General features: G+C 30.7%; 1 protein-coding gene across 2 annotated transcripts in view; it reads left to right on the top strand.

Moving 5' to 3' along the window:
- LOC145306535 (homeobox protein cut-like) overlaps positions 1–25,921 on the top strand; it is a 97,886-nt gene that overhangs the window by 35,843 nt on the left and 36,122 nt on the right. For both annotated transcript variants that reach the window (XM_080148705.1, XM_080148704.1), the window contains exons 4-13: positions 3,279–3,503; positions 6,613–6,725; positions 8,979–9,044; positions 14,157–14,359; positions 17,608–17,732; positions 17,865–18,059; positions 18,363–18,475; positions 18,825–18,929; positions 19,071–19,217; positions 24,327–24,544. In XM_080148705.1, coding sequence (XP_080004831.1) covers positions 3,279–3,503; positions 6,613–6,725; positions 8,979–9,044; positions 14,157–14,359; positions 17,608–17,732; positions 17,865–18,059; positions 18,363–18,475; positions 18,825–18,929; positions 19,071–19,217; positions 24,327–24,544 — 1,510 coding nt within the window. The remainder of the gene's footprint in view (positions 1–3,278; positions 3,504–6,612; positions 6,726–8,978; positions 9,045–14,156; positions 14,360–17,607; positions 17,733–17,864; positions 18,060–18,362; positions 18,476–18,824; positions 18,930–19,070; positions 19,218–24,326; positions 24,545–25,921) is intronic.

Genomic DNA, 25,921 nt, shown 5'->3' with positions numbered 1-25,921 from the left:
TTCTAAAAACGTCTAGCTAGATTAACACATACAAACACATCCCTATTAAAATCATGGATAAACGATGAAAAAACTAATTTTGTTAGCCACGAGGTCCGAAAGCCCGGAATAACAAAGCTGGTATTTATTTTATTATTAGTGGAAAATTGTCTGTAATACGATACTATACATGATTTTTCAGTAAGGCTGAGTACCGGTTCAAATCCAGCGGATTTTAATCAGCTTTGAAGCCATACTGGAAATGAAAATATCCTAACAAATCAGGCATAATAAAAATATGAATAAAAAACGTCACCACTTAACATTTTTGAGAAAGCAAAATATTAATTTTTCATTCATTGTCCTACCCCTTTTCCCTGGTATAAACAGAAAATTTATATTAGCTTTCAATTTTATGGTCAACTAGGTTTATAATGTCTTCGTTTTTTAAAATAAATAACTTTATTTTAAAACAAGGATGACAACATATATAAAAGCGAAGCTCAATGAATCATACAATATCATTTTGAATTACTGTGTATTAGTGATTTTACTTTGAAAAATAAAAATAATTATTAAAAACATAAGTAACGAAATAAAAAATGTTTAAAGACTTGATTTTAAAGAAGCTATGCTCTAACATGCCTATTTGCCCTAGGAATCACCATTAGATGTTTGGTTAAAGGTAATAGGATGTCTATTAAAAATCCAGTAAAAAAAGTAAATAAAAAGTATATTTATAATTTAATATTTTGATAGTATATGTAATTTCATAAATAAAATAAAAACACCTTTTCCTATTATAAATTGATAATAAAGTAATATAATAGCAATATAATATAGAGATATCATTCGATTTAAAGTTAAAAATTAAATGTCATAATTTTAATAGAAAAATCTAATTTTATTATATAAAAGAGTGGTATATAGTATTTTGTAAAAGCTTAAATTTTAAAAAATCTTCCACTACAAAAAGCAAAAATCTGTTAAACCACCTTGAGTACTATAAGAAGCTTAAATTATATGGAGAACTTAATCGGTTCAGTGGTTAACGAGATCTTAATGTACAAGCATTAATACATTATATAACACTAGCGGCTTCGCCCCTTTTTTCGCAAATAGATGGTATTAGTTATGTTTTTAGCTAATTGCAAAAATGTTTACAAGGCGGCGTTTTTAAATTTTATTAAAGTTTTTATCGATATATCTGAGGAGGGTGGTGATACGCTTCCCCAAAGTAGTTGTAAATCTTCCCGGGACCTATGAGAAGCTACCCTGTTAAGGAGAACCCGATCCATTCTGCGGTTAGCGAGATCCTTCGGTACAGACAGACAAACAGACACACATCCTGTTACTTTATTATTCTTCAGAATATCTATCCCAGATTTTGATAGAAATATCCAACAATTTTCGACTTGTCATTACTTTTTTTCAAACATGTGTAGATTTTTTTCAATCTAGTTTTCTTTTTTTTCCTTCACATTTTACATATTTGTTATTGAAATTGAGATTTTTTTTTGTAAAATGTTGTACTTTAAGTTTTACTGGCCCCCCAGCCTCTAGCTTCAGACAAAAAACCTTACTACATTATATGATAGAATTAATTTAATAATAAAAGATTTTAAAAAGAAAAAATAGATTTTTTTCAATTTTTTGGAAAATAAACCTTTTAAACGTGCTTTTATCGACAATTTAAGTCATTATATAAATTTTCTAGAAACAAATTAATTACTAAAAATTAAATATTTGAAATTGCAGTAAAATTTTACCAATTTATTTATCATTAATTGTAATAAACAAAATGACCACTTCTGCAGATTAGAATTATTGGTTGTAATGTTTGCACTTTGATCAACCAACCCCAAAGTCCCCAAAAATTAGTAAAGTAAAGTAATGAAAAAAGAACTTATTTATAAAACTTTGGGTACCATCTTAATTTACTGTTCAATGTCCCCTAAAATCCCTTATGCAAGCCAGAAATTTTGAATAGGTTTTGTTTAAAATATATGTGGGTGGATTTTAAGTGTTCTGTCTAAGGGCTGTCTTAAAAGGGGATAGATAGATAGATAAAATAATAAAATAGATAGATTTAAAGACAGTTGGGGGGGACACATTAGACTATAAATCATACTGGTTCCCAAAGTTTTTTTAACATGTTCTCTGATTCGTTGACTTAAAAACTTTGGTGACTTTATTTAAAATTTCATTTGTTTTACAGTGTCAGAACTTTTCCACCAATGACTTTTATTAACAGAAATAGGCAATTAAAAAAGGAAAAGTAGAAAATACATTATTTGATGAATTATTACAAAAGTTTTTAAAGTTCACTTTCTTTTTTGCTCTCATTCAAGTATTCTAATTTGAATTTCAAAAGTGAGCTCGACTAAGAAAATTTGCGAAAGTGAATCCGGTTTAAGAAACATTTTTGGTACAGCGATATATCTTCATACTTAATCGTAAAGGCTGGGATAGTATTGTAATTATTAAGTTTTTATCCTATTTTAGAACCGGCAATTTTGCGTGGGTTTAGTTTATTGATGTATGTATTTTCACAAGGAGGGAGGGGACATTGGACTGTAAATTACATTTGTACCCAGTTTTTAAACTAGATCTATTATTTGTAGGTTAAAAACTTTGGGGAAATTTGTTATATCCTTATTTGGTTACACCTTAAGTGTCCAAAATTTTCACCAATAATTTTAATCTACAGAAAGGATAATTTTGATTATCATAATTACATCAATTTTTCGTCCATTATCTTATCCCTTTGGATCCCTGGTATTTTCATGAATGTTGCATAAAGCAGACAACTTTAGAATAAACTCTTACTTGTCATTCAATATAATTTTAAGTAGCGCAGCTGCTCTATTTTAAGGATATGTACGTGGTCTGTGAGTCCTTCATTATATTAAAGTATTTTAGACCTGAAAGTTTTGTGACTTTTTTTCATTTTGAACTCAATTTTTTAATTTTATCCCCTTACTATATTATATTTAAGAAATAAGTGTTCTTTTTTATCAAAGAAATTGTTAGCCTCTAAAGCTGCCCTATTAATTGACATAGTTATCCTTGTTTTATATAAATAAATCTATGATCGTTAAAGGCCTAGATGATGGTCAGGGGAAGCTATAAAAAAATTACGGACATCTATGTGTAATAGCAGTCGTGAAAATTACATTTAACGCAAAGCTTACTGAATAAGAAATAGAAATTTAACTTCTTAAGAACCTCACCTTGTATGTCTTTCTGTCTGCATGTAACTCTTCTTATAATCTAATATTTTTTTTTATTTTTTTTAGAGACCAGAATATTTGACCGCTGTGCCCACCAGCAGTATGACCGAGCGACAGGAGGGGGAGGGGGACAGAGAGAGGGAGGGGGACAACAGAGTGGAAGGGGCAGATAAAGAACTAGGGGGAGAGAGCATCAGAGAGGAGGAGGGAGGAGTAAAGGGGAAGGAGGACTCTGAGGATATGGAAGACGACCAGATTTTTTATAATAACAATATTGAGAATGGTAATAAGGTAGGTTTTTAGTTTTTACATTTATTAGCAAAGCCTCTTTATAACTAGTTTAAGTCCAAGTCCACAAATACAGAATAGATGCCTATTTTTCAGAAAGATCTTCGAGAAATGCTCTGTCGTAACTAACAGACAGATATTCGGAATTTTAGCAGCTTCGCTTCTACCAAAAAGATACAATATCCCATGTTTATAGATTGTTTTTTAATTGGTTGATCAATCTCAAAAATCAATTTTTTAAGGTAAAAACTAATAAGTAGTATTATGTATGTAGATGTAAAAGGCTCTACTAATCACTTTTTCATCGATTACTACATGGAGATTTTTTGTTATAAGTTAACAAGGGGAGGGGAAATGGGATATAGGGAAAAGCAAAAATAAAAATTAAGAAAGATAATGAGATAGAAAAGGAAAGATGCAGAAAGAGAGAGAGAAAGAGAGATAGGGAGAGAGATTAAGAGAGAGAGAGAGAGAGGGGAGGAGGATAGAAAGAGAGAGATAGAGAAAGAGATAGAAAAAAGTGTAATTGAGGGAGCAAAAGAAAATAAGAAAGAAAAAAATGATGGAAAAATATAAATGATACAGAAAATTACAAAAACAAAAATAAAATAGAGAATGAAAAAATTGAGTATTATTCTAAAATATTGTTTTATTTTTCCTCCATCCCCTGAACAAGAAACTAATCAATATAATGGACATTATCCAAACTACAAAAAGGTATTTAGTAATTTAGTAATATGTCATTTTTTAGGAAAAAAAACTTGGGGGAAATGACAGGAAGGGAGGGGACATTGGACTTTGTTTTATGGTGGTTATTTAATTCGATTCAATTAATTCGTTTGCTTCAAAACTTTGGGGACTGTAATCATGGTGTTTATTTTTGAGAAGTAATAAATTCAACAGTATATTTTTTCCCAAAAATATCTCAAGATAAGAAATTTTGTAGGAGTATAGCTATTTAATGTAAAAAAACTGATATAAAAGTCTTAAAAGAAAAAAAGACATATGATTATGTTTTGATAAAAAAATATAAAAAGAAATAAGAGAAATGGTCCTTGTAAGTGTATTTATTTATACAGGGTGAACAAAATTTTTCTCATTTTTCTCATTTTGGATATAATAATTTAATTCAAGGCCAGAAAAACCTTAAACTTCCACATCGTTTTATGCTTAAATATGCCTTATTGTTTTAGGAATCAGCACAGCCAATCCTTTTTTTAATAACCTACCAGGCAGACATTTGTAAATATTTTTCTCACAAATTTCTGACATTTATTGGGGGAACACCCTGTTAATAAATATATTTGTGTCTCTATTCTTGGATAAAAATTGGTTTGGTTCAAACAAAAACTAAATGGAAACATGGGGGTGATGTTCCAATATTTATGCAGCAACTTTTCAAGTAGAACAGCAAATATTTTGTATCAAAATTCAAATTTTTATGTAAGACTGGACATAATTTGTAAAACCTCAAATACCTTTTCACCTGTTTTGAGGAAATAATTTTTTTATGTTTTGCTATTACAAAGAGATTTTTTTGTGGTTTTGGCGGCCATTTGTGATGGTTTTCCCCTTTAATAGATGAAAAATGTTGTGCCACTTTTGTTATGATGGTTTTGAGGCAAAAAGTTAACATGCTCACTTTACCATTTATTGTTCTTATAGTTTTAGCAATAAATATAATAATATTTTTGGAGTAGCGCAGCTGCTCTGTAATTAGGGCCTGTTTGTACTTACTTTCGCACTGGGTCACTCAGGCCGAGGAAGTTAAGTAAAAAGACAATATCCTCTTGTAATTTTGAAGAATGAAATAAAACAAGAAATGGACGGTTTTATTGACGAAATATCCGACAAATTTTTATCATAAAAAACTCATATTACGAAAACTACATGCTAAAAATTAAAGCTAAAATTCAGCGTTTTTGGATTAATTAATACACTAATCTATTTTGAATGTATATATTTAATTTATAGTTATTACATGTATATTTGTAATAAAGTATTTTTTCAGGAAAAAACAAATAACTAAATAAACTAGAAAATATCTTTTAATCTATAATACAAAGTAGCTTGATGTCTGTCCGTCTGTCATAAATTTAAAAAACGTTTGTCTAATATATAGCCTTGATTTTACTACTCTATAATTAACTTTGTTTTTCCGTACGTCCGTCAGTCCGTCTTTCCGTGAGGGGAAAATTTGAATTCTTGGATGTTATTTAAGATAAATTCCTTTTTTTTGTGTAAAGAAACCTCTTTTTAAACAGCATCCAGTATACAACTTACTTTGACTGTCGGTACGTCGGTCATGCCAAAAAGACATATGATCCTTATTTGTGTTATTTTTACTAACCCTTTTACCCTGATAAAACTGGCAAATGCTTTAAAGGTAAAACTATCATCAAAAACTCATATTTAGATGATTACATTTTGATTCCAATTGTTTCGGATTGTTCATGTAATTTAGGACTTTTCTGCTGTTCATTTAAAGTTATTTTTAATACATTTTGTTGTTATGCTGCAAATTAGGTTTAACGCTTGGCTTTTTTTTTTATAAAACATAAGCCAATATGCTACATATATAAATAAAATACATTAATTATAATCCGAAACAACCAATCTAATATATTTAAACCCTCCCCCATTAGCCCGCCCCTCGCTATAGGGGGGCGAATGTAAGAAAATTAATGAATCACTTTATATAGACTCTACAATACTAAGATAATTCTGAAGATTTTTAAAATATTACAGCAGACTTAATAAGGCTAGTGCTGCGAAATTACTGTTATATCACTATGACTAAAAACTTTGGGAATGCTAGATTACAAGATGGGTGGCCAAAACTATGTTATCAAGTTTATTATATAATCAGGGAGGGAGGGGACTTTGGCTGGCAAATTACACTGGTACCCAAAGTTTTATAACAACGTTATCTTGTTCGTTTTTCAGAAGCTTTAGGATTATCGTATTGGGGAGGTACATTAATTTAACGCCCATTGTCTTATCCTTTAAGATATCTTAATATAACAAGAAAGAATACTTCCATAGATATGTTTTTTCCCAACTTTTGATTTATACTTAAAGAGGCATAGAATATATTTTTTTATTATTTCAGGTTGAAAGTTTGACCGCCAGGGTGGCCGAGCTGCAAAACAGTTTAGAAAATTTGAAGCGTGAATCCGAGAACAAAATTACAAAGTTGCAGCAAGAAAATGAAGAAGCATCTAGGTTGGTTCATTATTCATTGATTTTAAAGAGATAAGACAATTAAAGATTAAATTGTGTGCTGAATTCTCCTTCTGTAGATTTTGATAAAGTGAGGAGTAGGTTGCGCTAATACTCCGTAAAGGTTTTAAGTTAACAAGGATGACAACATCCATAAAAGCGAAGCACTGAAACGGAAGGACAAACGGACATTAACACTTGTATAGTGTTAGAACTTAATTATCATAATATAAATTTATAAGAGTCAAAGCAAAATTGTAAGTAAATTTGTTGAAAAACTGCTTGATACAGGATAATTTTTATGGACATACTTACATTTTTAGGACTTCATTATAGAGTTGCTTCGCTTATTACATTATACTTTGTTGTCCCAGGAATCAATATACCAAAAATCAGATCAATCCGATGATTAGATCACATAAAAATTTGTTGTTAAAAAAGTAAAAAAAATTAACATGTTTAAAATGGACGTACGGACATTTTGGTAATGAATATAGAGTTGCTACGCTTTCTAAATCGTACCTAACTACTAAAGGAATCACCATGCAAAATTTGAAATCGATAGGACAATTCTAACATGCCTAAATTAACGGAAAAAGCTATCCGTTACGGACGTACCCTAATTATAGAAAAGCTTCGCTTTTAAAAATACATTTAAGTAGCGCAGTAATATATAAAAGCGAAGCACTTAAACAGTAGGACAAACGGACATTAACACTTATATAGTGTCAGAACTGAATAATCATAATATAAATGTATAAGAGTCAAAGCAAAATTGTAAGTAGAATGTGTTGAAAAACTGCTTAATTCAGGATAATGTTTATGGACATACTTACATTTCTAGGACTTGATTATAGAGTTGCTTCGCTTATTACATTATACTTTGTTGTCCCAGGAATCAATATACCAAAAATCAGATCAATCGGATGATTAGATCACATAAAAATTTGTTGATAAAAAAGTAAAAAAATCAACAGGTTTAAAATGGACGTACGGACATTTTGGTGATGATTATAGAGTTGCTACGCTTTCTAAATCGTACCTAACTATTAAAGGAATCACCATGCAAAATTTGAAATCGATAGGACAATTCTAACATGCCTAAATTAACGAAAAAAGCTATCCGTTACGGACGTACGGACGTACGGACGTACGGACGTACGGACGGACGGACGGACCGACCCTAATTATAGAAAAGCTTCGCTTTTAAAAAGAGTAGTATAACGATAAAAATTTATGTTAACTTTTTTTTGTTTATAGTTCTTTTCAATAAGAAATACACATATTTAGTGAATATTATCGTTCTACTACTATTTAAGCCTTAAAACTCACACCTCTACGGATTTTGAGCGCAACCTAATCCTCCCTTTTTAAAAAGCTAGTTTAAACCAACCAATCAAGAACAGGTAACTAAAGTATTAAGGCAAAGAAATGCGATCATGTGTATATGAAACTTTGGGTACCAGTATAATTTACAAAACAATTTAAAAAGCAACAATAACTTTAATTTGAAGTCAAAAGGGCCTAAGTTTGATGAAAAAATGATAAAACTTGAGTTAAAAAGCAATTACTTTTTGATTTTACCAAAAATCCTCCAGACATTAATCTGATGTTGCAATCAAAAATTTGGCGGGTTTTTCTCCACAAAAAGAAAATAAAACTGGCCAGAGTAGACGCCAATCTTTGATTTGCAAAAAATAAATTAACAATGACTTTCGAAATTAGGCCTTTTTTGTCGCAAATCTTGGAAATTTTATATTTTTATTTTACAAATAATGAAATTTTGTCAGGCATTTTAATTAATTGATCATTCATTACGTTTACATTTCTATATTTAAAGTTATAAGAGACAATTAGAATTTATTTTAAATACCTTTAGGAAACAAATTTTTAGCAAAGAATTTTTAATGTCTCTCTTATGACACAGTATAATTCATAAGTTAACATTGTACTGCTAAGTATACTGGCAACCAAAGTTTTAAAATCATGTTCTCTAATTCGTTTGATGAAAAAAAAACCTTGGGTATTATAAAATTTTGTTTAGTTGGATCTAACCAATAATTTTCACCTTCAAGTTGGGTAATTTTGTTAATCCTTATTGGGGATGTACATAGTTTTATCGTCCATTGTCTCATTCCTTAAGAACCCTGAACGTTCCAAAAAATAGGCATTTTGTGTCAACTTCATAGAATCTTAAGGATAAATCCTCACTTTTTAATGAAAATAAATCAACAAATTAATTTAATTTATATTTAGAATGATACAGCAGTTACAAGATCAGTTGAAACAGCAGACTGAAATTAATATCAAGAATAGTTTAATGTAAGTGTTTATTATGGATAGGTCAATGAGAGAATAATTAATCTTATCCCAAATGATATAATATTAGCTATAAAAATATCCTATCTAAGTTAAAATTAGTTTTGGAAATCTATTTTAAATCCTTCTGATCTATGTTATAGTAATAATACACTGTAAAGAAAATGTGCTAATTGATAGAAAAAACAATTTCATAGAATTTTTAGAAGTTTAAGTAAGTATCGCTAAAATAATAATTATAGAATTTTAAATGATAAAAGTGTAGTATAAAATGAAAGAGAGTAGACAAAAAACAGCTCTAAACCTTCTCAGGATCTAGTGAAAGCTTCCCTGATAATTTAAATTCAATGGGTTCAGTGGTTAGCAGACAAATAAAAAACCCACTGCTTTACAAAAAAGGACAAAAAGACTTTTATCCTACATAGCAGCTTAGGAAATGCCAATTTAGATTATTAAAGGAACGTTAAAAAACAAGGATGACAACATCCATAAGTAGCGAAGCACAAAAAATCGTAGATGGGAATACGTACAGGTAGATTTAAAAGGTTTTTACTAAAATCAAAAATAGATTTATTGGATAAGATAAATATGAAACCTTGTTTTATTTTGTATGATGACGATGGTCAAAGTAAATTATATTAAAGATGCTCATAACAATCGGAAAAATTATTTTGATACTGATATCCCATAAAAGTTTGAAAATTGGATCAATATAAACAAAGATCTTGGGAAATATGTAAAACATATAAAAATAGCCAAAAACCTGATAAAAGGCAGTCTGGCCGCCATGGTTGTTTTCTTGAAACAACAAAAAATTAAATTTTTAAATCCTTAAAAACTTTAAAAATTTGGAAAATCGGACCATATACACTGAAGATATGGAAAAAAGTGTTAAATATATTTAAAAATAGCCTAAAACCTGCCAAAAATGCAGTCAGGCCGTCATGGTTATTTCCTTTAAAGACGGAAATTAATTTTGATATCTACAACTGAAAAAATTTTGAAAATCGGACTATAAACACTGAAGATATGGAGAAAAATGTTAAAAATATAAAAAAACAGCCTAAAACCTGCTGAAAAGGCAGTCTGGCCGTCATAGTTGTCTTCTTTAAAAGACGGGAAATTTAATTTTGATATCTATAACTGAAAAAATTTTGAAAATCGGACCATACACTGAAGATATGGAGAAAAATGTGAAAAATATAAAAATAGCCTAAAACCTGCTAAAAAGGCAGTCTGGCCTTCATGATTGTTTCTTTAAACGACAGGAAATTTAATTTTGATATCTGTAACTGAGAAAATTTTGAAAATCGGACCATAAACACTGAAGATATGGAGAAAAATGTGAAAAATATAAAAATAGCCTAAAACCTGCTAAAAATCGGTCCGACCGCAAATGATGTTTTATAGTCAATTGTGCTCCTTAATAATGGGAATGTTGTCAAAAAAATTCAGCATTCTATCTTTTATAGGAGCTGAGTAAATCCCATTTCCCCCATAGCGTTACGGACTGACGGACTGACTGACGGACGGACGGACAAAGTGAATTATAGAGTAGCTTCGCTACTAAAAATTACAGAGAATTTTTAACAGTGTATCTATAATGTAGAAATATAATATATTGAAAGGCTATAGTATAATATAGCCTATGGGAGGGCTAACCATATAAGAAGATTACAAAACTAATTATCAAATATAATAAAACTCTCCTCCCTTTCTCTCTATCTCTCTCCCTTTTACTCTCTCTATCTTTCTCAGTGTGTGTGTTTTCTATTGTTTAAAGGCGATTAACTTCTCACTTTATTGGATGGAAAAAAGAGAAAGAGGGGAAGAAAAAAGAGAGAGAGGGGAGATAAATTGATATATTGAAAAATTAATGATCAAATCAGCCTCCTGAATTACTTTAGAAAACAATTGATTATCTTATATACATAATACATCAACAAAAAACTTTGATAGTTAATTTTTAATTAGGGTCATACACATTTTAGTGATATAATCTTTTGTTTTCAATATCTAAATATTATAATAATTGGAACATTATTTTTTACCCAAACAAAAGCTTTTTAATTGAATAAAAATGATATCTTAATAGATAAAGTAGTAAGCTTTTTTTGTCTGTAGCGAAGGATCTCGCTAACCGCCTAACTGTTGTGATTCTCTTTTACAGTGAAGCTTCCTATAGGTCCTGGGAAGGTTTATAACTATTTTTGGGGAGGTTAAATCCTCTCTCCCGAGGAAAATCAACCCTAGAACAAAATTTCCCTCAAATTTTCTTATAAAACTTAGAAAAAAAATTGGGGGGGGGGGGGGGTTGACTTCCTACCCCCTAAAATACCCCTAGAAGCATCTAGGGGGCGTAGTAAAATGGATATATTTCTATTTTTTTATGGCTATTCCATTGTTTTTCCTATGCCCATGGTCCAAATCTATTTTCTTCATTAACTTATAATGAAAGATAAACATTAAAGAATACTGATTTCAGGAAGGTTGGGGACACTAGACTGATATCAGGAAGGTTGGGGACACTGGACTGATATCAGGGAGGTTGGGGACATTTGACTGTTAATTATACTAGTAACCAAAGTTTCATAACTTGTTAGCATACAACTTTGGTCTTATGGATTGTACAAGCAGTGTCCAAACTTTTTAACCAATAATTTTTAACTACAGAAGGGGAAGTTTTGTTTGTGATTGTTGGGAATGTACATTAGTTTATCTTCCATCGTCATATCCCATAAGATCCTTGGACTTACTTTATTATGTAGAGAAAATAAAGTAAAAATATATTTTCAAAGTAAACAACACTAGGAAATAAAAACTACTATGATTTGTTTTCAAATAAAATAATGTTATGATATTTTTAACTAAAGGCTGCGGCCTCAGCATCTAGCGGGCTCTTATTTATTATTTCATGGGGCAGAAAAAAAAACCTAAAACCATCCAAAGGGTTAAATCTAAAATCAAAATAGCCTAAAACCTTCCACGTATATATAAGAAGCCTCACTGTAATGGAGAATCACATTGTTTCAATGGTTTGCATGATCCCTCGTTACAGACAAAAAAGCTAACTGCTTTACAGATAGGATAATAGTTAATTCTCGCATCGTATTATAAACAGCTTTCCGCAGATATAGAATGTGCAATTATAAGATAAAAACCAGTTTTTTAGCCCCGAGGTGCCGAAGGCACCAGCTAAAAAAACTGGTTTTAATCTTATGATTGTACATTTATATTTTCGTAGAAAGCTGGATATAATACGATGCTAGACATAGTTTTTTCGTATGGATAAGAACCGGTTCCTATCCACCGGATTCGAATGAATACGAGAAATAGTATATTTCTGATATATTTTATAATTAGTCTAGGAATCCTCTAATTACTAATGGATATAGAATACGTGGATGTTGTGGCAGGATAATTTTGTCGTCAGTTTAAGTTAGGTTGCTAATATAGTCCTCAGATAATGGTCAATATGTCCTTCAGTGGCCAGGGGTGGGTATAAGTAAAGTCATAAGTGGGGGAGGGGTATTGTTATATCAGCCAGCTGGGCGAAATATTTTATCAAGGTATGCGAGAATCTCTCACAATATCCACGTATTCTATATCCATATCATCATCTCCTTTTTCTAAAACTTAAGTTATTGACTTTTTCTTGATAAATTTCTTTATCTATCTTTTTATATGAAGATACAATTCAAACTAATATACACTTTATTTACTACTACGCTCTTAAATACAATCAAGACTTTTCTTGCAATAACAATGTTTTTTTTAAATCAAATGCTTTGCTACTAACGTCATACAATTAAATCGAAAATAAGACAAAGTTTTTGTTATCTTTTTAATATCAAAAGTAGAATTTTTTTAAAAGGATCTTAGAGATAATATAATTAACAACAACTTAATATACAACATTCCCAATTATGATAAATCAAAAATGGATAGTGCTATTTTGTACAGCCCAATCAAGACTTTAATAAAAAGTACCCAGTTTTTAATAGTTCTTAATTTAATTAAAGAACGCCATAAGATATATTAAGCATCTCAACCACAATGGTTTAATAAATAACCAAAGAAAAAATCTAATTCTAATTTTTATTTATTTGGTTGAAAAAACTTTAAGTGATTTTTAAAAAGATATTTATGGTTTGGCAATCAGAATAAAGATTTTTTATTGTATTTAACAATTTGTTTAGATTTATCTCTCATTTACTAAGTATATTTGCAATAACTTTTATTTAATGAAATCTTCCAATTTTTAACATGTACAAAACGGCCTGCTTAATTGCTTCAAGATCCATGTCAGATCTATATAGGAAATAAATGTCTATAAACGAGCTCAAGTTTTCCAAGGAATATAAGTATATAACTCATAGTGCTCCAATAATCCATAATAAACTCTCATTGGCTAGAACGATAAGACCCATTATTTTACTTTATTAAAAATAAATTCATTATTTTCATTTCATGTTGCTATTTACCTTATATTGATGTATTTAATTTCTAATCATAAAAAAGAAAATTTAAATTTATAATATAATAGATTTAAGAAAACTCTGTTTTAAAAGAATTCGATTGTGGCGACACTTTGTGTGTTCAAATATTAAACTAAAATTGTAATCATCATCATTAACCCTTTGGTGATGGTAATGTAAAGAAAAAAATATAATTTTAAAAATCTTTTTAAAATCATTTAAATTATTGAATATTTACTTTTTTTTAGATAGTAATGCCGGGTGAGGAAAATAGATTTATTGAGAAATAGATATGCATATAGAAAACTAGCCAATAGGGAGATAATTATATCGAGCCAACTCTAGTTATTTTATAACTGTCTTAATAATTTCCATCCCTCAGTCTATCTGTCTTTTTTCTAACATTTCAACCCTTTTGACTAATTTTTTGACTTGCTCTCTGTTTTTCTTTCTTTCTGTCTGTCTGTCTTTCCATCTGTCTTTTTATCTGTCTATGATTCTGTCTGTCTGTCTTTCCATCTGTCTTTCTGTCTGTCTTTCTATCTATCTGTTTTCTTTCTGTCAGCCCGTCTTTCAGTTATTCCGTTGCTTGCTCATTTGTCTGTAAAAAGAGGATTTTAAAAATTTATATTTTTAGGAATTTGAAGCGTGATGGCCTATCTCCACTATTTATGAACCTACCTCCCCAATTGACACCTCCATCTTCCACCGGAGGACTGCCCGGTGGGCTACCTGTCTCCGGCGGGGCTCCCGGGTCCTCCAGCCTCGAGCTGCTGCTGCTGGAACGGGCCAAGGCGCTGTCCAGCGCAGCCATGTCACCCAAACAGTTCCAAGGCCAAGGTATTTCTTATGTTGAATAATTGTATATTTTGACAGGGGAAATTTGTCGTCCATTTAGGTTGCTAATATAGTTCTCAGATATTTGTCAATACGTTCCTCCATGGTTAAGGGAGGGGATGAGGTAAAGACATAAGGATTAATGTTAAATTTATATTAGCCAGCTGGGAGAAACATCTAATTACGATTAAAAAAAAAACTCGCACAATATTCAAGAATTCTATATCCATTCTTCTATTTTAGTTTGTAATCTAAAAGTTTTATGGGCATTTTGTAAATAATCTTTTTCGGTGGATAAAAAATTAATTAATCAAAGCCGCCAAATTTTCATGAAATTTTTTGGAGGCCTTCTCATGATTATAACTCCTCAATAAGTAATAATCATTCCAGTTGGAAGTACATTCACTTCCACAATGGTATCACAGAATAAAAGCTTATTAAACTATTACTACAACACAGAATGCTTCTTGCCCTTCTCATCTTTAGATAGCTACATAGTTCATTTTTGTCTTTTGCGAATATGAAACCTTATTTGGATGTGAAAATATGTGGAATTAAATTCACACTCCAACATTTTTGTCAAAATAAAGGAATATTAATGTTTCCATAAATATGAAATGCAGTTCTAAAGCTTAACTGATATTGTAAAAATATTAATGAAACTGGCTTATTTGAAAGGTAGACAATTGAATGTTTGACAATCTATGTAATGCCAAGCTTTGAAATCTATTTCTAAACAAGAAGAATAGTAAATTTTCTTACTTTAATTGTTTTGGATTACTAATTTTTATATAAACAGACTTACAAACATACTACTAGCAGACATGTAAACTGTAAAGTAGCCTTGATAATAAAATCACATACTTATCCCTCTATCTCAAATTTTATGATGTACAATTTGCAATTTTCAATTTTGTCCACAAATGACTTTTCTTTTATTATAAAAAAGAAAAGATAATGATTCCCTTTTGTGTTAGGTTTTTTTTTACCAGACAGCGGGGCTTCTCAAAAATTTGCTTTTTTACATAATAAAACATATTATGTTTAATATATCACCAAAGTTGTTTCCCTGAAAAGGCCTAGCGAACACACCCTTACTTTTTAGATGATTTGAAGAGGGTAGTTTTTCTTTATTCCCAACACTTGCAGGTGGCACCAACCATGCGGGGATGCCCTGTATTATAACCTAAACTAGCCTAAGAGAGAGTGGAGGGGTTCTGTGCTCAAAAAGGCAAACTGAGGGAAACTGCCATTCCAATCGAACTATTAATTCAAACTCTTTTTGGCCCCTTTAAAAATGAAATAAATATAAAAAAAGCAAAATCTTTATTGTTAAAATTTGTGGTTTAATTGACCAATGACTTCGCATTATGGACTTTTATCATCCTTGTTTTGTGGGAGAGAGAAAACGATCAGTCGATGATTTAGCACTCTCTCTCCCTCATCTAATCTCCCTCACTCTCTCTCTCTCTCTCTCTCTCTCTCATCCAATCTCTCTGTCTCTCTCTCTCTCGCCCTCTTATTCGCACTCCCTCGGTTTAAGAATGATAATAAGTGCTTGAAGTAATGAATTTTTATGACAGGCATCAACGAAAATAGTTGGGACGGATTCATTGGTAAAAAAGGACAATTATATCAAATAAAAAATTTATAAAATATTTAAAAACAGCACAATTTGCAGAAAATTTAAAGATAATACAAATTCATTTACATCCCCAATGATGATAAAACAAACTTTACCATTCGAAAATTTATACAATGACAATTTTGACAATGTTATTTTGAGCCAGGATTTAATGAAGTAGGTATCCAAAGTTTTTAGTGTAACCAATGAGAAGACGTTTATATAAAACTTTGGGTACTGTTTTGGGTACCTAGCAAGTAAAATGAAAAGGAGACATACAGACAAGATGTGATTAATAGAATATCTTTTTTATTTTATTTTATTTTTATTTTAAAATAATTTTTTTTAATTTCTAAAGAACTCTTCAACCATCATGTTTGATTATTGCCATTTCTTCGTTTTGTCATTTCGTGGGATACAATGACAGACAGACAAACGGACAGACAGACAGACATGCAAACTCTTTGTAAATGTTATTTATTACCATTAAATAGTTAGGATTTTAAGAAAAATAATGATTACTTTTTAAAAAATGTCCAATAAAAGGCAAGTGAATTGCTTAAATTTAGAAAAGCTATTTTATATATACTTGAAAATTATTTGACTCTCTGTTTCTTTTCCTGGGAGGGAGGGGACATTGGGATGTTTATTACACTAGTCCCCAGAGTTTAATAATAAAGTTTGCTCATTCGTTTTCTCAATAACTTTAGAGGCTATTATTGAATTTGATTGGTTGATTTATTAAGTTGAAACGTTTCAACTACAAATCGTAATTTACCTAAAAGGTTATTTAATGTATCATCATTAGTGAAAGATATACATTTTTTCGGCCACTGTCTTATCCATATAGTTTACTGTTGTTTTTGCTTCATATTTCGCTATTTATTGACAAAATTGTTCTATTTATGTAGATATATGCTTATTAAATGCTATTAAATAGAAGATATATACAAAATTTAATTTTCTAATTTTCACATATCAGGGCCTCCAGCTATATAGCAGAGTTTAATACTTTATATTTAATCAGATCAAAAATAGGGACATGTATTCTTAACTTTTAATTAGACTTGTACCCAAAGTTTTATAATAACGTTTTCTTATTTTCTTAAAAACTTTGGGTAATTTTGTTAAATATTGATTGATTGGTTCATTAACTAGCAGTTTCCAAACGTTTAAATCAAAACTTTCATTGGGCACCTATATCAAATTATCGTCCATTGACTTATCCCGTAAGATCCATGAATTAAATATAACAGCAAACCTGCAAAGTAGAACAGTAAAGTAAAATACCCAATTACAAGAAATTATGCTGAATACAAGTCTTTTTCCCTGTTATTTTACTACTATATTTTATCAGATTTAATCTATATATTTCTGTAGCCTCAAGCAAATTAGACTTTTAAAACTTTCAAACTATTGATTATTATAAAATTTACTCCTTAAAACTTAAAATTATCATTTTAATTAATATTTATTATATTTGAATTTTGTCAAAAACTCTGAATCTTTATTTCAGGATGGGGGGGGGGGGGGGTCAAAATAAAATTATGGATAAAATAATAAAATTTGTAAACTATATCAAAATTAACAAAGTTTCTCGGACCCTTCATTATTTTAAAAATTCTAGGATTTGGAATGCGCCATGGCCTATTTCCTGGCCTGCTGCCTGGAGGTGGACAGATACCAGGACTTCCAGGTTCAGAGGATCTTCTCAACCATTGGAGAAACAGTATGCCCAATAATGCACATCAGGTTAGACTCATTATTTGCTTATCACTAGAGTTGCAACACAATAAGGTACAAAATAAGGTAGGACTCAAAATTTGCTAATTAAAAAAAGCTACACTTAACCATGTTTACAAAATTCAAATGTTTTCTATTTAGGACGACCCCAAGTCACGGTTATCCCCTTCCCCATCCTCACCAGAGAAAGATGGGTATGCTTCTCCTGAGCGGGCAGTGTCACCCCCTTCAATAGTACACACTCCTGGTATCACAAATGGTGGCTCCAAGCCTCCATCAGAGGTCAGCTCTCACAGCCCCCGCAGGATGGAAAGCACAAGTCCTGTTAAATCAGAGGTAGGAGAATTTTTTGTTTAAAATTTTCCAGTATTGCATCCAAACCAATTAATATCTGCTAAATTTGAACTGGTTCTCAGTCATAATTTAAAATCATGTATTGCATGGTATTACAGAAATTTTCGACAATTTATTAAAATCTAAAAATAATTCCAGTTTTACAGGGCTAACAAAACTGGTTTTAATTCCATCATTTTTCATGTTTGTATCTACAGAAAACTGTCTACAGTATGATGCAATGAATAATTATTCTCATTATATTTTATAAAATACTATTAATCATAATTACTAATATTTGTTTAGGATTCCTCACTGCAAGACATGCGAACCCCTGATATGCCCTCCTTGGGCCCCCTCTCCCCCTTCTCTAGTACACCCAATACCATACCTCTACCCAACCTACTTTCAGCTTCTAGGTAAACTTTTTTAAATAGATTGATAAAAGGAAGAAAAAACCCAGCTTATACCAACTACAAAATTAATCGAAAAAAATCATGAAACTTTTACATGATTTTCAGCTGTCATTGGGGGGCAACACTAATAGAATTAGCGATCTTTTCATCTGCCCCCAAAATATTATTTTAGATTTATTTCACTTGTTGGCTATACCTTATACCTGAAAAAAACTCTTTTTTAAGAATATGAAAAGCATTAACAAAAAAATAATTTATCAGTGTGTCGCACATTTTAAGTTTGCTATCTTTAAGTTACCCTGTTGTACATTAACCCTTTGTAAGCAGACATTTTTCAAAACTAACTATTCAGGATACCAAAGTCTGATCCCATGGAGGCCAAACTACAAGAAATGTTACGTATCAATATGGAGAAAATGAACGGTCAACCTTTGGACACCCTTGCTGACTCCAGAAGGTACTTATTTTTAAAAATTGTGGAAATTGCAAAATATAAAATTGATAATACCTATCTTACCCTAAAATTACCATATTGATAACTAAAACACTTCTTAATTTTTTTATTTTAATAAAATAATACATCAATTAATTGTTTCAGGGTTCGTGAATTATTATCAGTGCACAATATTGGTCAGAGACTGTTTGCTAAATATGTTCTTGGTTTATCCCAGGGAACTGTCAGTGAACTTTTATCTAAACCCAAGTCTTGGGATAAACTCACTGAGAAGGGCAGAGACTCTTATAGGTAGGTTATTTAATATCTATCTATCTATTTATCTAAACCCAAGTCTTGGGATAAACTCACTGAGAAGGGCAGAGACTCTTATAGGTAGGTTATTTATTATCTATCTATCTATTTATCTAAACCCAAGTCTTTGGATAAACTCACTGAGAAGGGCAGAGACTCTTATGGGTAGATTATTTAATTTCTATCTATCTATTTATCTAAACCCAAGTCTTGGGATAAACTCACTGAGAAGGGCAGAGACTCTTATAGGTAGGTTATTTAATTTCTATCTATCTATTTATCTAAACCCAAGTCTTGGGATAAACTCACTGAGAAGGGCAGAGACTCTTATGGGTAGATTATTTAATTTCTATCTATCTATTTATCTAAACCCAAGTCTTGGGATAAACTCACTGAGAAGGGCAGAGACTCTTATAGGTAGGTTATTTAATTTCTATCTATCTATTTATCTAAACCCAAGTCTTGGGATAAACTCACTGAGAAGGGCAGAGACTCTTATGGGTAGATTATTTAATTTCTATCTATCTATTTATCTAAACCCAAGTCTTGGGATAAACTCACTGAGAAGGGCAGAGACTCTTATAGGTAGGTTATTTAATTTCTATCTATCTATTTATCTAAACCCAAGTCTTGGGATAAACTCACTGAGAAGGGCAGAGACTCTTATAGGTAGGTTATTTAATTTCTATCTATCTATTTATCTAAACCCAAGTCTTGGGATAAACTCACTGAGAAGGGCAGAGACTCTTATAGGTAGGTTATATTATTTCTATCTACCTGTATATCTATATATTTATCTAAACCCAAGTCTTGAGATAAACTCACTGAGAAGGGAAGAGACTCTTATAGGTTAGTTAATTTAATATTTACCTACATATGTCTGTCTATCTATCTATCTTAATGTCTAGCCATCTATTTATCTAAACCCAAGTCTTGGGTAAACTCACTGAGAAGGGAAAAGACTCCTATAGGTTAGTTAGTTTAAATATATCTATCTTCTTTTCTATATATCTATCTCACTCTTTGTCCATCTATTTATCTAAACCCAACCCTTAGTATAAACTCAGAGAGAAAGAAAGCAAACTTTCTATCTATCTATCCTAGCCCAACCCATTATTGAGTAAAACCATAATCTGGAAAAGTTGTGACCAAAATTTCCATTTAATACAATTAAAGATTAGCAAAACTTAAGTATTTATTTATTCCCAGTTGAATAAAACTAAAGAAAAATCCCCTATAAAACTAGGTAAAGGGTTATAAGACTGATTTTTCTTACAATTTAAATGCAAGATACAAAGTAGTTCTATCTCTAAGAAAAAACAACATATGAAAGGAAGTTTTTTTCGTAAAAAATCTAAATTGCAATTTTAGATGTTTTGTATATAAATCTATCTATCTATGTCCATATATCTTTTGAGAAAGACAGAAGGCTAAAAATGGATATAGACTCACTTAACCTTTTGAGAAGCTTTGATAATACAAAGTGGCATTTTTTGCGAAGGGGGGCTTTGAAGGAAAACAAGGAGGCAGTATCCATAAGAGTAAAGATTTATTTTTGTGTCATGAAAATAAAAACCGAAAAAAAGTTTATACATTTATAATTATTAAATGGTGTGGGTATGAAAAAAAAAATGCCAGAATGCCATTCCTTTCCGGACCCATTTAAAGAAAATTTATGCTTCAAGAATGAGAAAGAGAGAGAGGGGGGGGGGGTGTGAGAGAGATGAAAGAGTTTATATCTGGCTAACCACTTCACCTTATCGGATTTTTCGCTCTCTCCCTCACTTACTCCCTCTCTCTCTTACTCTCTTGTATATCAAATTTGCATAGCTAAATAAATCTGTACGACCCCAAATAAGTTGAAATACGATTGGGAAAGTTGGACAATATTTTGTACAAATGAGCCTCCCAAAAATAAGTCACAATTGGAGAAAAAAAACTTCTATATTTCCATTTTTTCATGTACAAAACATGCTTATGTTGCTATCAAGAAAACAATTCTCAAATGTTATAAAGAGACCTGTAAATTACAATTTTGTTGAAATGTTTGGACACTGTAGATTGCACAAACAAGATTTAATGAAGGTACTCAAAGCTTGTTTTTAAAACTTTGGGTACCAATATGATTTACAGTCCAATGTCCCCTCCTTCTCAAATTGATAGCAAATAATTTTGTAACCTTTTTTTTTCATAACGTTATTCATTTATAGTAAAGCAACCTTTTACAAAACGTTGACCGTGCTGAAAGTAACCAAATGTGAAAATGGTTGCATTTGGAAACACGATACCACCTTCCCTGCTTAGCCTTTTGGTGCCGGTATTATATCAACAAATACTTTAGTCATAATGTTATTATTGAAGTAGCGTTCAATGGTAGATATATGTTTTAAACTCTTCACAATATCGACATAAACATTAAGAGATATAAGTTTTCCGGAATTTTAATGTAGGGAGTAGATTTGAAATCTGCATCAAATTTTAAGGATTTTTTATAAAATTCGTTTTTTTGTAAAATTCTTTATCTAAAAGCGAAAATACATTTTAAGTTAATTAATTTTGACCAATAGGATAGGTGGATTTTAAACTACCTGCGTTCTAATTGGTTGAATGATGTACGACATCCAATCAGAGAGCAGATTTTTTAAATCCACCAATCACAGATGCCAAAATTAATTAACTTAATTTGTATTTCCGCTTTTAGATAAAGAATTATACAAAAAACGAATTTTATAAAAAAAAATCCTTAAAATTTGATGCAGATTTCAAATCTACTCCCTACATTAAAATTCCGGAAAACTTATATCTCTTAATAAACATTGATTAATGCTAAATCAATTCTGACCACTTCAAAGAAATTCTTTTTACAACAAAGTGTTTGAGTTTAACAGGTTTTATTTCCGTCTTCATACCCAAAAATACTGTACACCCCTCCCCCCTACCAAAACCCAAATAGAAAAATGCTACCAAACCCCCTTCTTGAATTTACACCTTGGTTGAAAAAATGCAAAATTGGGGGGAAATAGTGGGGGGGGGGGGTGGGACGCATTGTTTTTTTTTCATAAAGTCATGAAAATTATTGGGTTTAAAGACAATACCTGCAAAAAATCTGGTTAATAAAAGAAAGGATTAATAAACAAAGAATTTTTTTTTTAAATACTAGCGGCTAAGCCAGGCCAGGTGAAAAATTCTAATTTTTAAAAGGAAAATTTTAAAGAAGGGGTGGTATTTTTCCTTTGTTCATCTTTCGAAGTTGGGGGTAATCTCCCCTAAAATATTTAAAAACATTTCCTTGACCTAGAAAGAAGAAAAATGTTGGTTCAGCATTAGCTTACAGTCATTGATAATTTTTCGAACCTTGTATAAATATACCATGAGGGAAGGAGAAATCGAATTGTAAATAGTATTTGCAATTGATCAGTGACATGGATAAGCTTCCCTGAATAAAGATAGGGATTAAATAAAAGTAAGGGGGTAGGATGTATGATTAAAAGCCTTATGCAGCTAAATTAATGCGCTTTTTCATCAATAACATTTAAAACTATTTTTAAGAATTTTTATAATTTTCTTTTGATAGCAAATAAATTCTGTGCTTGGTTTGTTTGTGTGTGTGAGTGTGTGTTTGTTTTTGAGTGGGTTGAAAAAAAGGCACATCAATCTATAATAAAATATTCTTACATTTAAAAGTTAAACTCGACAGACAAAGATACCTAATTTTATATACTGTGAAAAACAGAGTTTTTACTTTAAAGATGACCTTTTTTCTCTCCTTGACCTATCTCTGAGAAATTGCAAATATTGGCTAAAATTACATCTTTGGGGGCTGAGTGAATGTATAAAATTCTAATTCAATCTGATATTTCAAACTACTGGTTAGGGCAATGAAAAGAATATTATTATGAATAAATAAATAGTAAAATATGAACAGTTAAGAACTAAGTTATTCATCTATGTAACTTTTTATTTACCTAAATTTATGTCTATCAATATGTGTTGTCAAACTTTGTATAAGCTGACTAATTTTTTGTCTAAATGCCAATCTATCTATTATATATATCTATCTAACATCTAAATTAATCTATCTGTCTATCTATCTATTTATATGTTACATCTGAATGTTGTAATGACCTGTCTATCTATCTGCCTATCTGTTTATTTATCTATATTTAGACCTATCTTTCTTTCTATTCATCTATCTATTTATCAGTCTAAGTATCTGTCTCACAGCTGTCAGCTGAATATTGTAATGATCTGTCTATCTATCTGCCTATCTGTTTATTCATCTATCTTTAGACCTATCTTTCTTTCTATTCATCTATCTATCTATCTATTTATCGTTGTAACTATCTGTCTCGCAGCTGTCAGCTGAATGTTGTAATGACCTGAAAATGATGTTTTCATAACATTTTCTACAAACAAATTTGCCTTAACTTGGCGCTCAAATAAAGTGATCTGTAAAAATACTTTCCAGATCTGCAAAATCAGATTAATTTATATGCTAAGAAAAATAAGCATCTCATTTCTTTTGCGTAGATTCTTATTTACATTATGAATATTTAAGCTTTAAACAACATTAATAGACGGATTGATTTTTATATTATTCTATATTTTTTTTTACAAAATTTACTGGTTTCTATACTTTTGAAAACAAAAGGGTAAAAAGTTCTCATTTTAAGTCATCTATATATTTTAAACATAAGCCTACGTGATCTATCTATACATATAGAAAGTTTGAAATCCTTATACTAAAGTAACAGGATGTTTGTTTGTCTGTGTGTCTGTACCAAAGGATCTCGCTAACCGCTGAACTGATCGGGTTCTTCTGAACAGGGTAGATTCTTATGGGTTCTGGGAAGGTTTAAAACTATTTTGGGGGAGGGTATAACCACCCTCCCAAGAGAAATGACAAAAAAATCGTAAAGTAACGAAGAGACTTTAACAAACAAAAACATCTAAAGTGCCAATAGAGGCCTCTAGGGGCGTAACCGCTAGTAAGATATATTGTAGAACATGTTTCACAAAGTTTTGAATTATATTAATACTGTTATTCAATAGGAGTAAATTATACATGCATCTGTTCAGAAGATCTTAATTATCTCTTTTATTTAGGAAAATGAACGCCTGGGCTTACGACGACAACGCGATCATGCTGTTAAAATCTCTGATACCTCGCAAGGGGGAGTTGGTACGCCCCCCAGTGCCCGAGCTGGGTCGTGGGGGGCCACTCTCCCACCCCGGCATGGGGGACCTAGTCATCAGATCCCCACAGCCTGGAGGGGGTGGGGATGGCTCCCGTGGACTTTCTCAGTCACCCCTCATGATTAAATGTAAGTTTTTTTTTATATCAAATTTTAGAAATAATTTGGTTTTAAATGTTTAGAAAAAAGTTTAAAACCATTCCAAAACTTATATCATAAAATCAAATAGCCAAAAGTCATCCAAAGTAGATATCAGTAGACATATAAACCTTAAGATACAGATTAAAATCTTAGGATAAAAAACATATCTAAGTATATTAAAATCTTTCTTTGTACTGCATGACCAATTTTTGTATATGCTTCTTTTTTTCCCTTGTCACTATTAAAGAAAGAATAGGGTTATCTATTGCTTGACATGAAATTTATATACATCTTTTAAGGATTAAGGGATTAAAACACAACATTCTATGATCGCAATTCTATCTAACTTTAAGCAGGGGCTGAATTTTTAAGACTAGATCTTATATTACACATATTAGTATAAAAGTAACATAAAATAAGCATCAAAAATACTTTTTTCCCGTACAGTTCGTAGTTCGATGCATTATGAGCGAAACCACCACAAAAAAATCTAGAAAAATAAAATACAATTTTTGAAGATTTTACACAAAATTAGAAGATTTTTATTTCACAAATTTTTCTAATCATTAAAATGTTTAAAAGACATGCAGTTTAAAATTTCGGGTATGCCCATTTTCCCAGTCAACAAATCTTTCAAGATATTTGATTGTCCCACAAAGAATTTACTTAAATGATTATGGATACTAAACACGGTTAGAACTATTTAAAAATGATTGAGATCAAGAACTATATCATTTACTTGTTAAAATTAGTCAGAACGGAAAATTAACACTTTTTTACTTCTGGCTAAAGTTAAAAGTAAACTTATTTTATTCAGATTTAATTCAAGATTTCAGTAAATTGTATGTTTGTTGATCAGATATTTGTGTGAATTTATCCCATAGATTAGAAATACAGGCATTAATAGCTACACAATAGCTGACACAGATGTACATTCACTTCCGCATATGTTTTATATTATCAAATCATCAGAACCGCATTTTATTACAACAGCATATTTTGCACCTTTCTTTTTGGTAAATGGTGTTGATAATGGCTTTGTCCCTATCCTGGCATAGAAGTTCTGTATTAGAATGCGACTAAGAGGACTACATAAAAGTCTAACCTTTTATGAATAAAGTAATATTAAACATTTCCATGACCTATATAAAGCTTGCTATATTGCTAACCACTGAACCGATATAGTTCTCCTTTACAATATACATTTTCATAGGTCCCTAGAAGAACAACCCCAACTTTTTCGTTTTATGACTAAAATAAAAAAAGTGGGATGAGGTTCGTTTTCCCTAACATCAAGTGCCCCTAAAGGATATAATTGGTGTAGCCGCTAGTATTTAGAAAGCGGAGGTGAAAGCACACTGCTTC

This window comes from Acartia tonsa, chromosome 14, assembly GCF_053477335.1.
Source record: "Acartia tonsa isolate MP-2025a chromosome 14, ASM5347733v1, whole genome shotgun sequence".
Classification (NCBI taxonomy): domain Eukaryota; kingdom Metazoa; phylum Arthropoda; class Copepoda; order Calanoida; family Acartiidae; genus Acartia; species Acartia tonsa.
The sequence above is the reverse complement of the archived record's forward strand: the minus strand, read 5'-3'. Positions and strand labels throughout refer to the sequence as shown.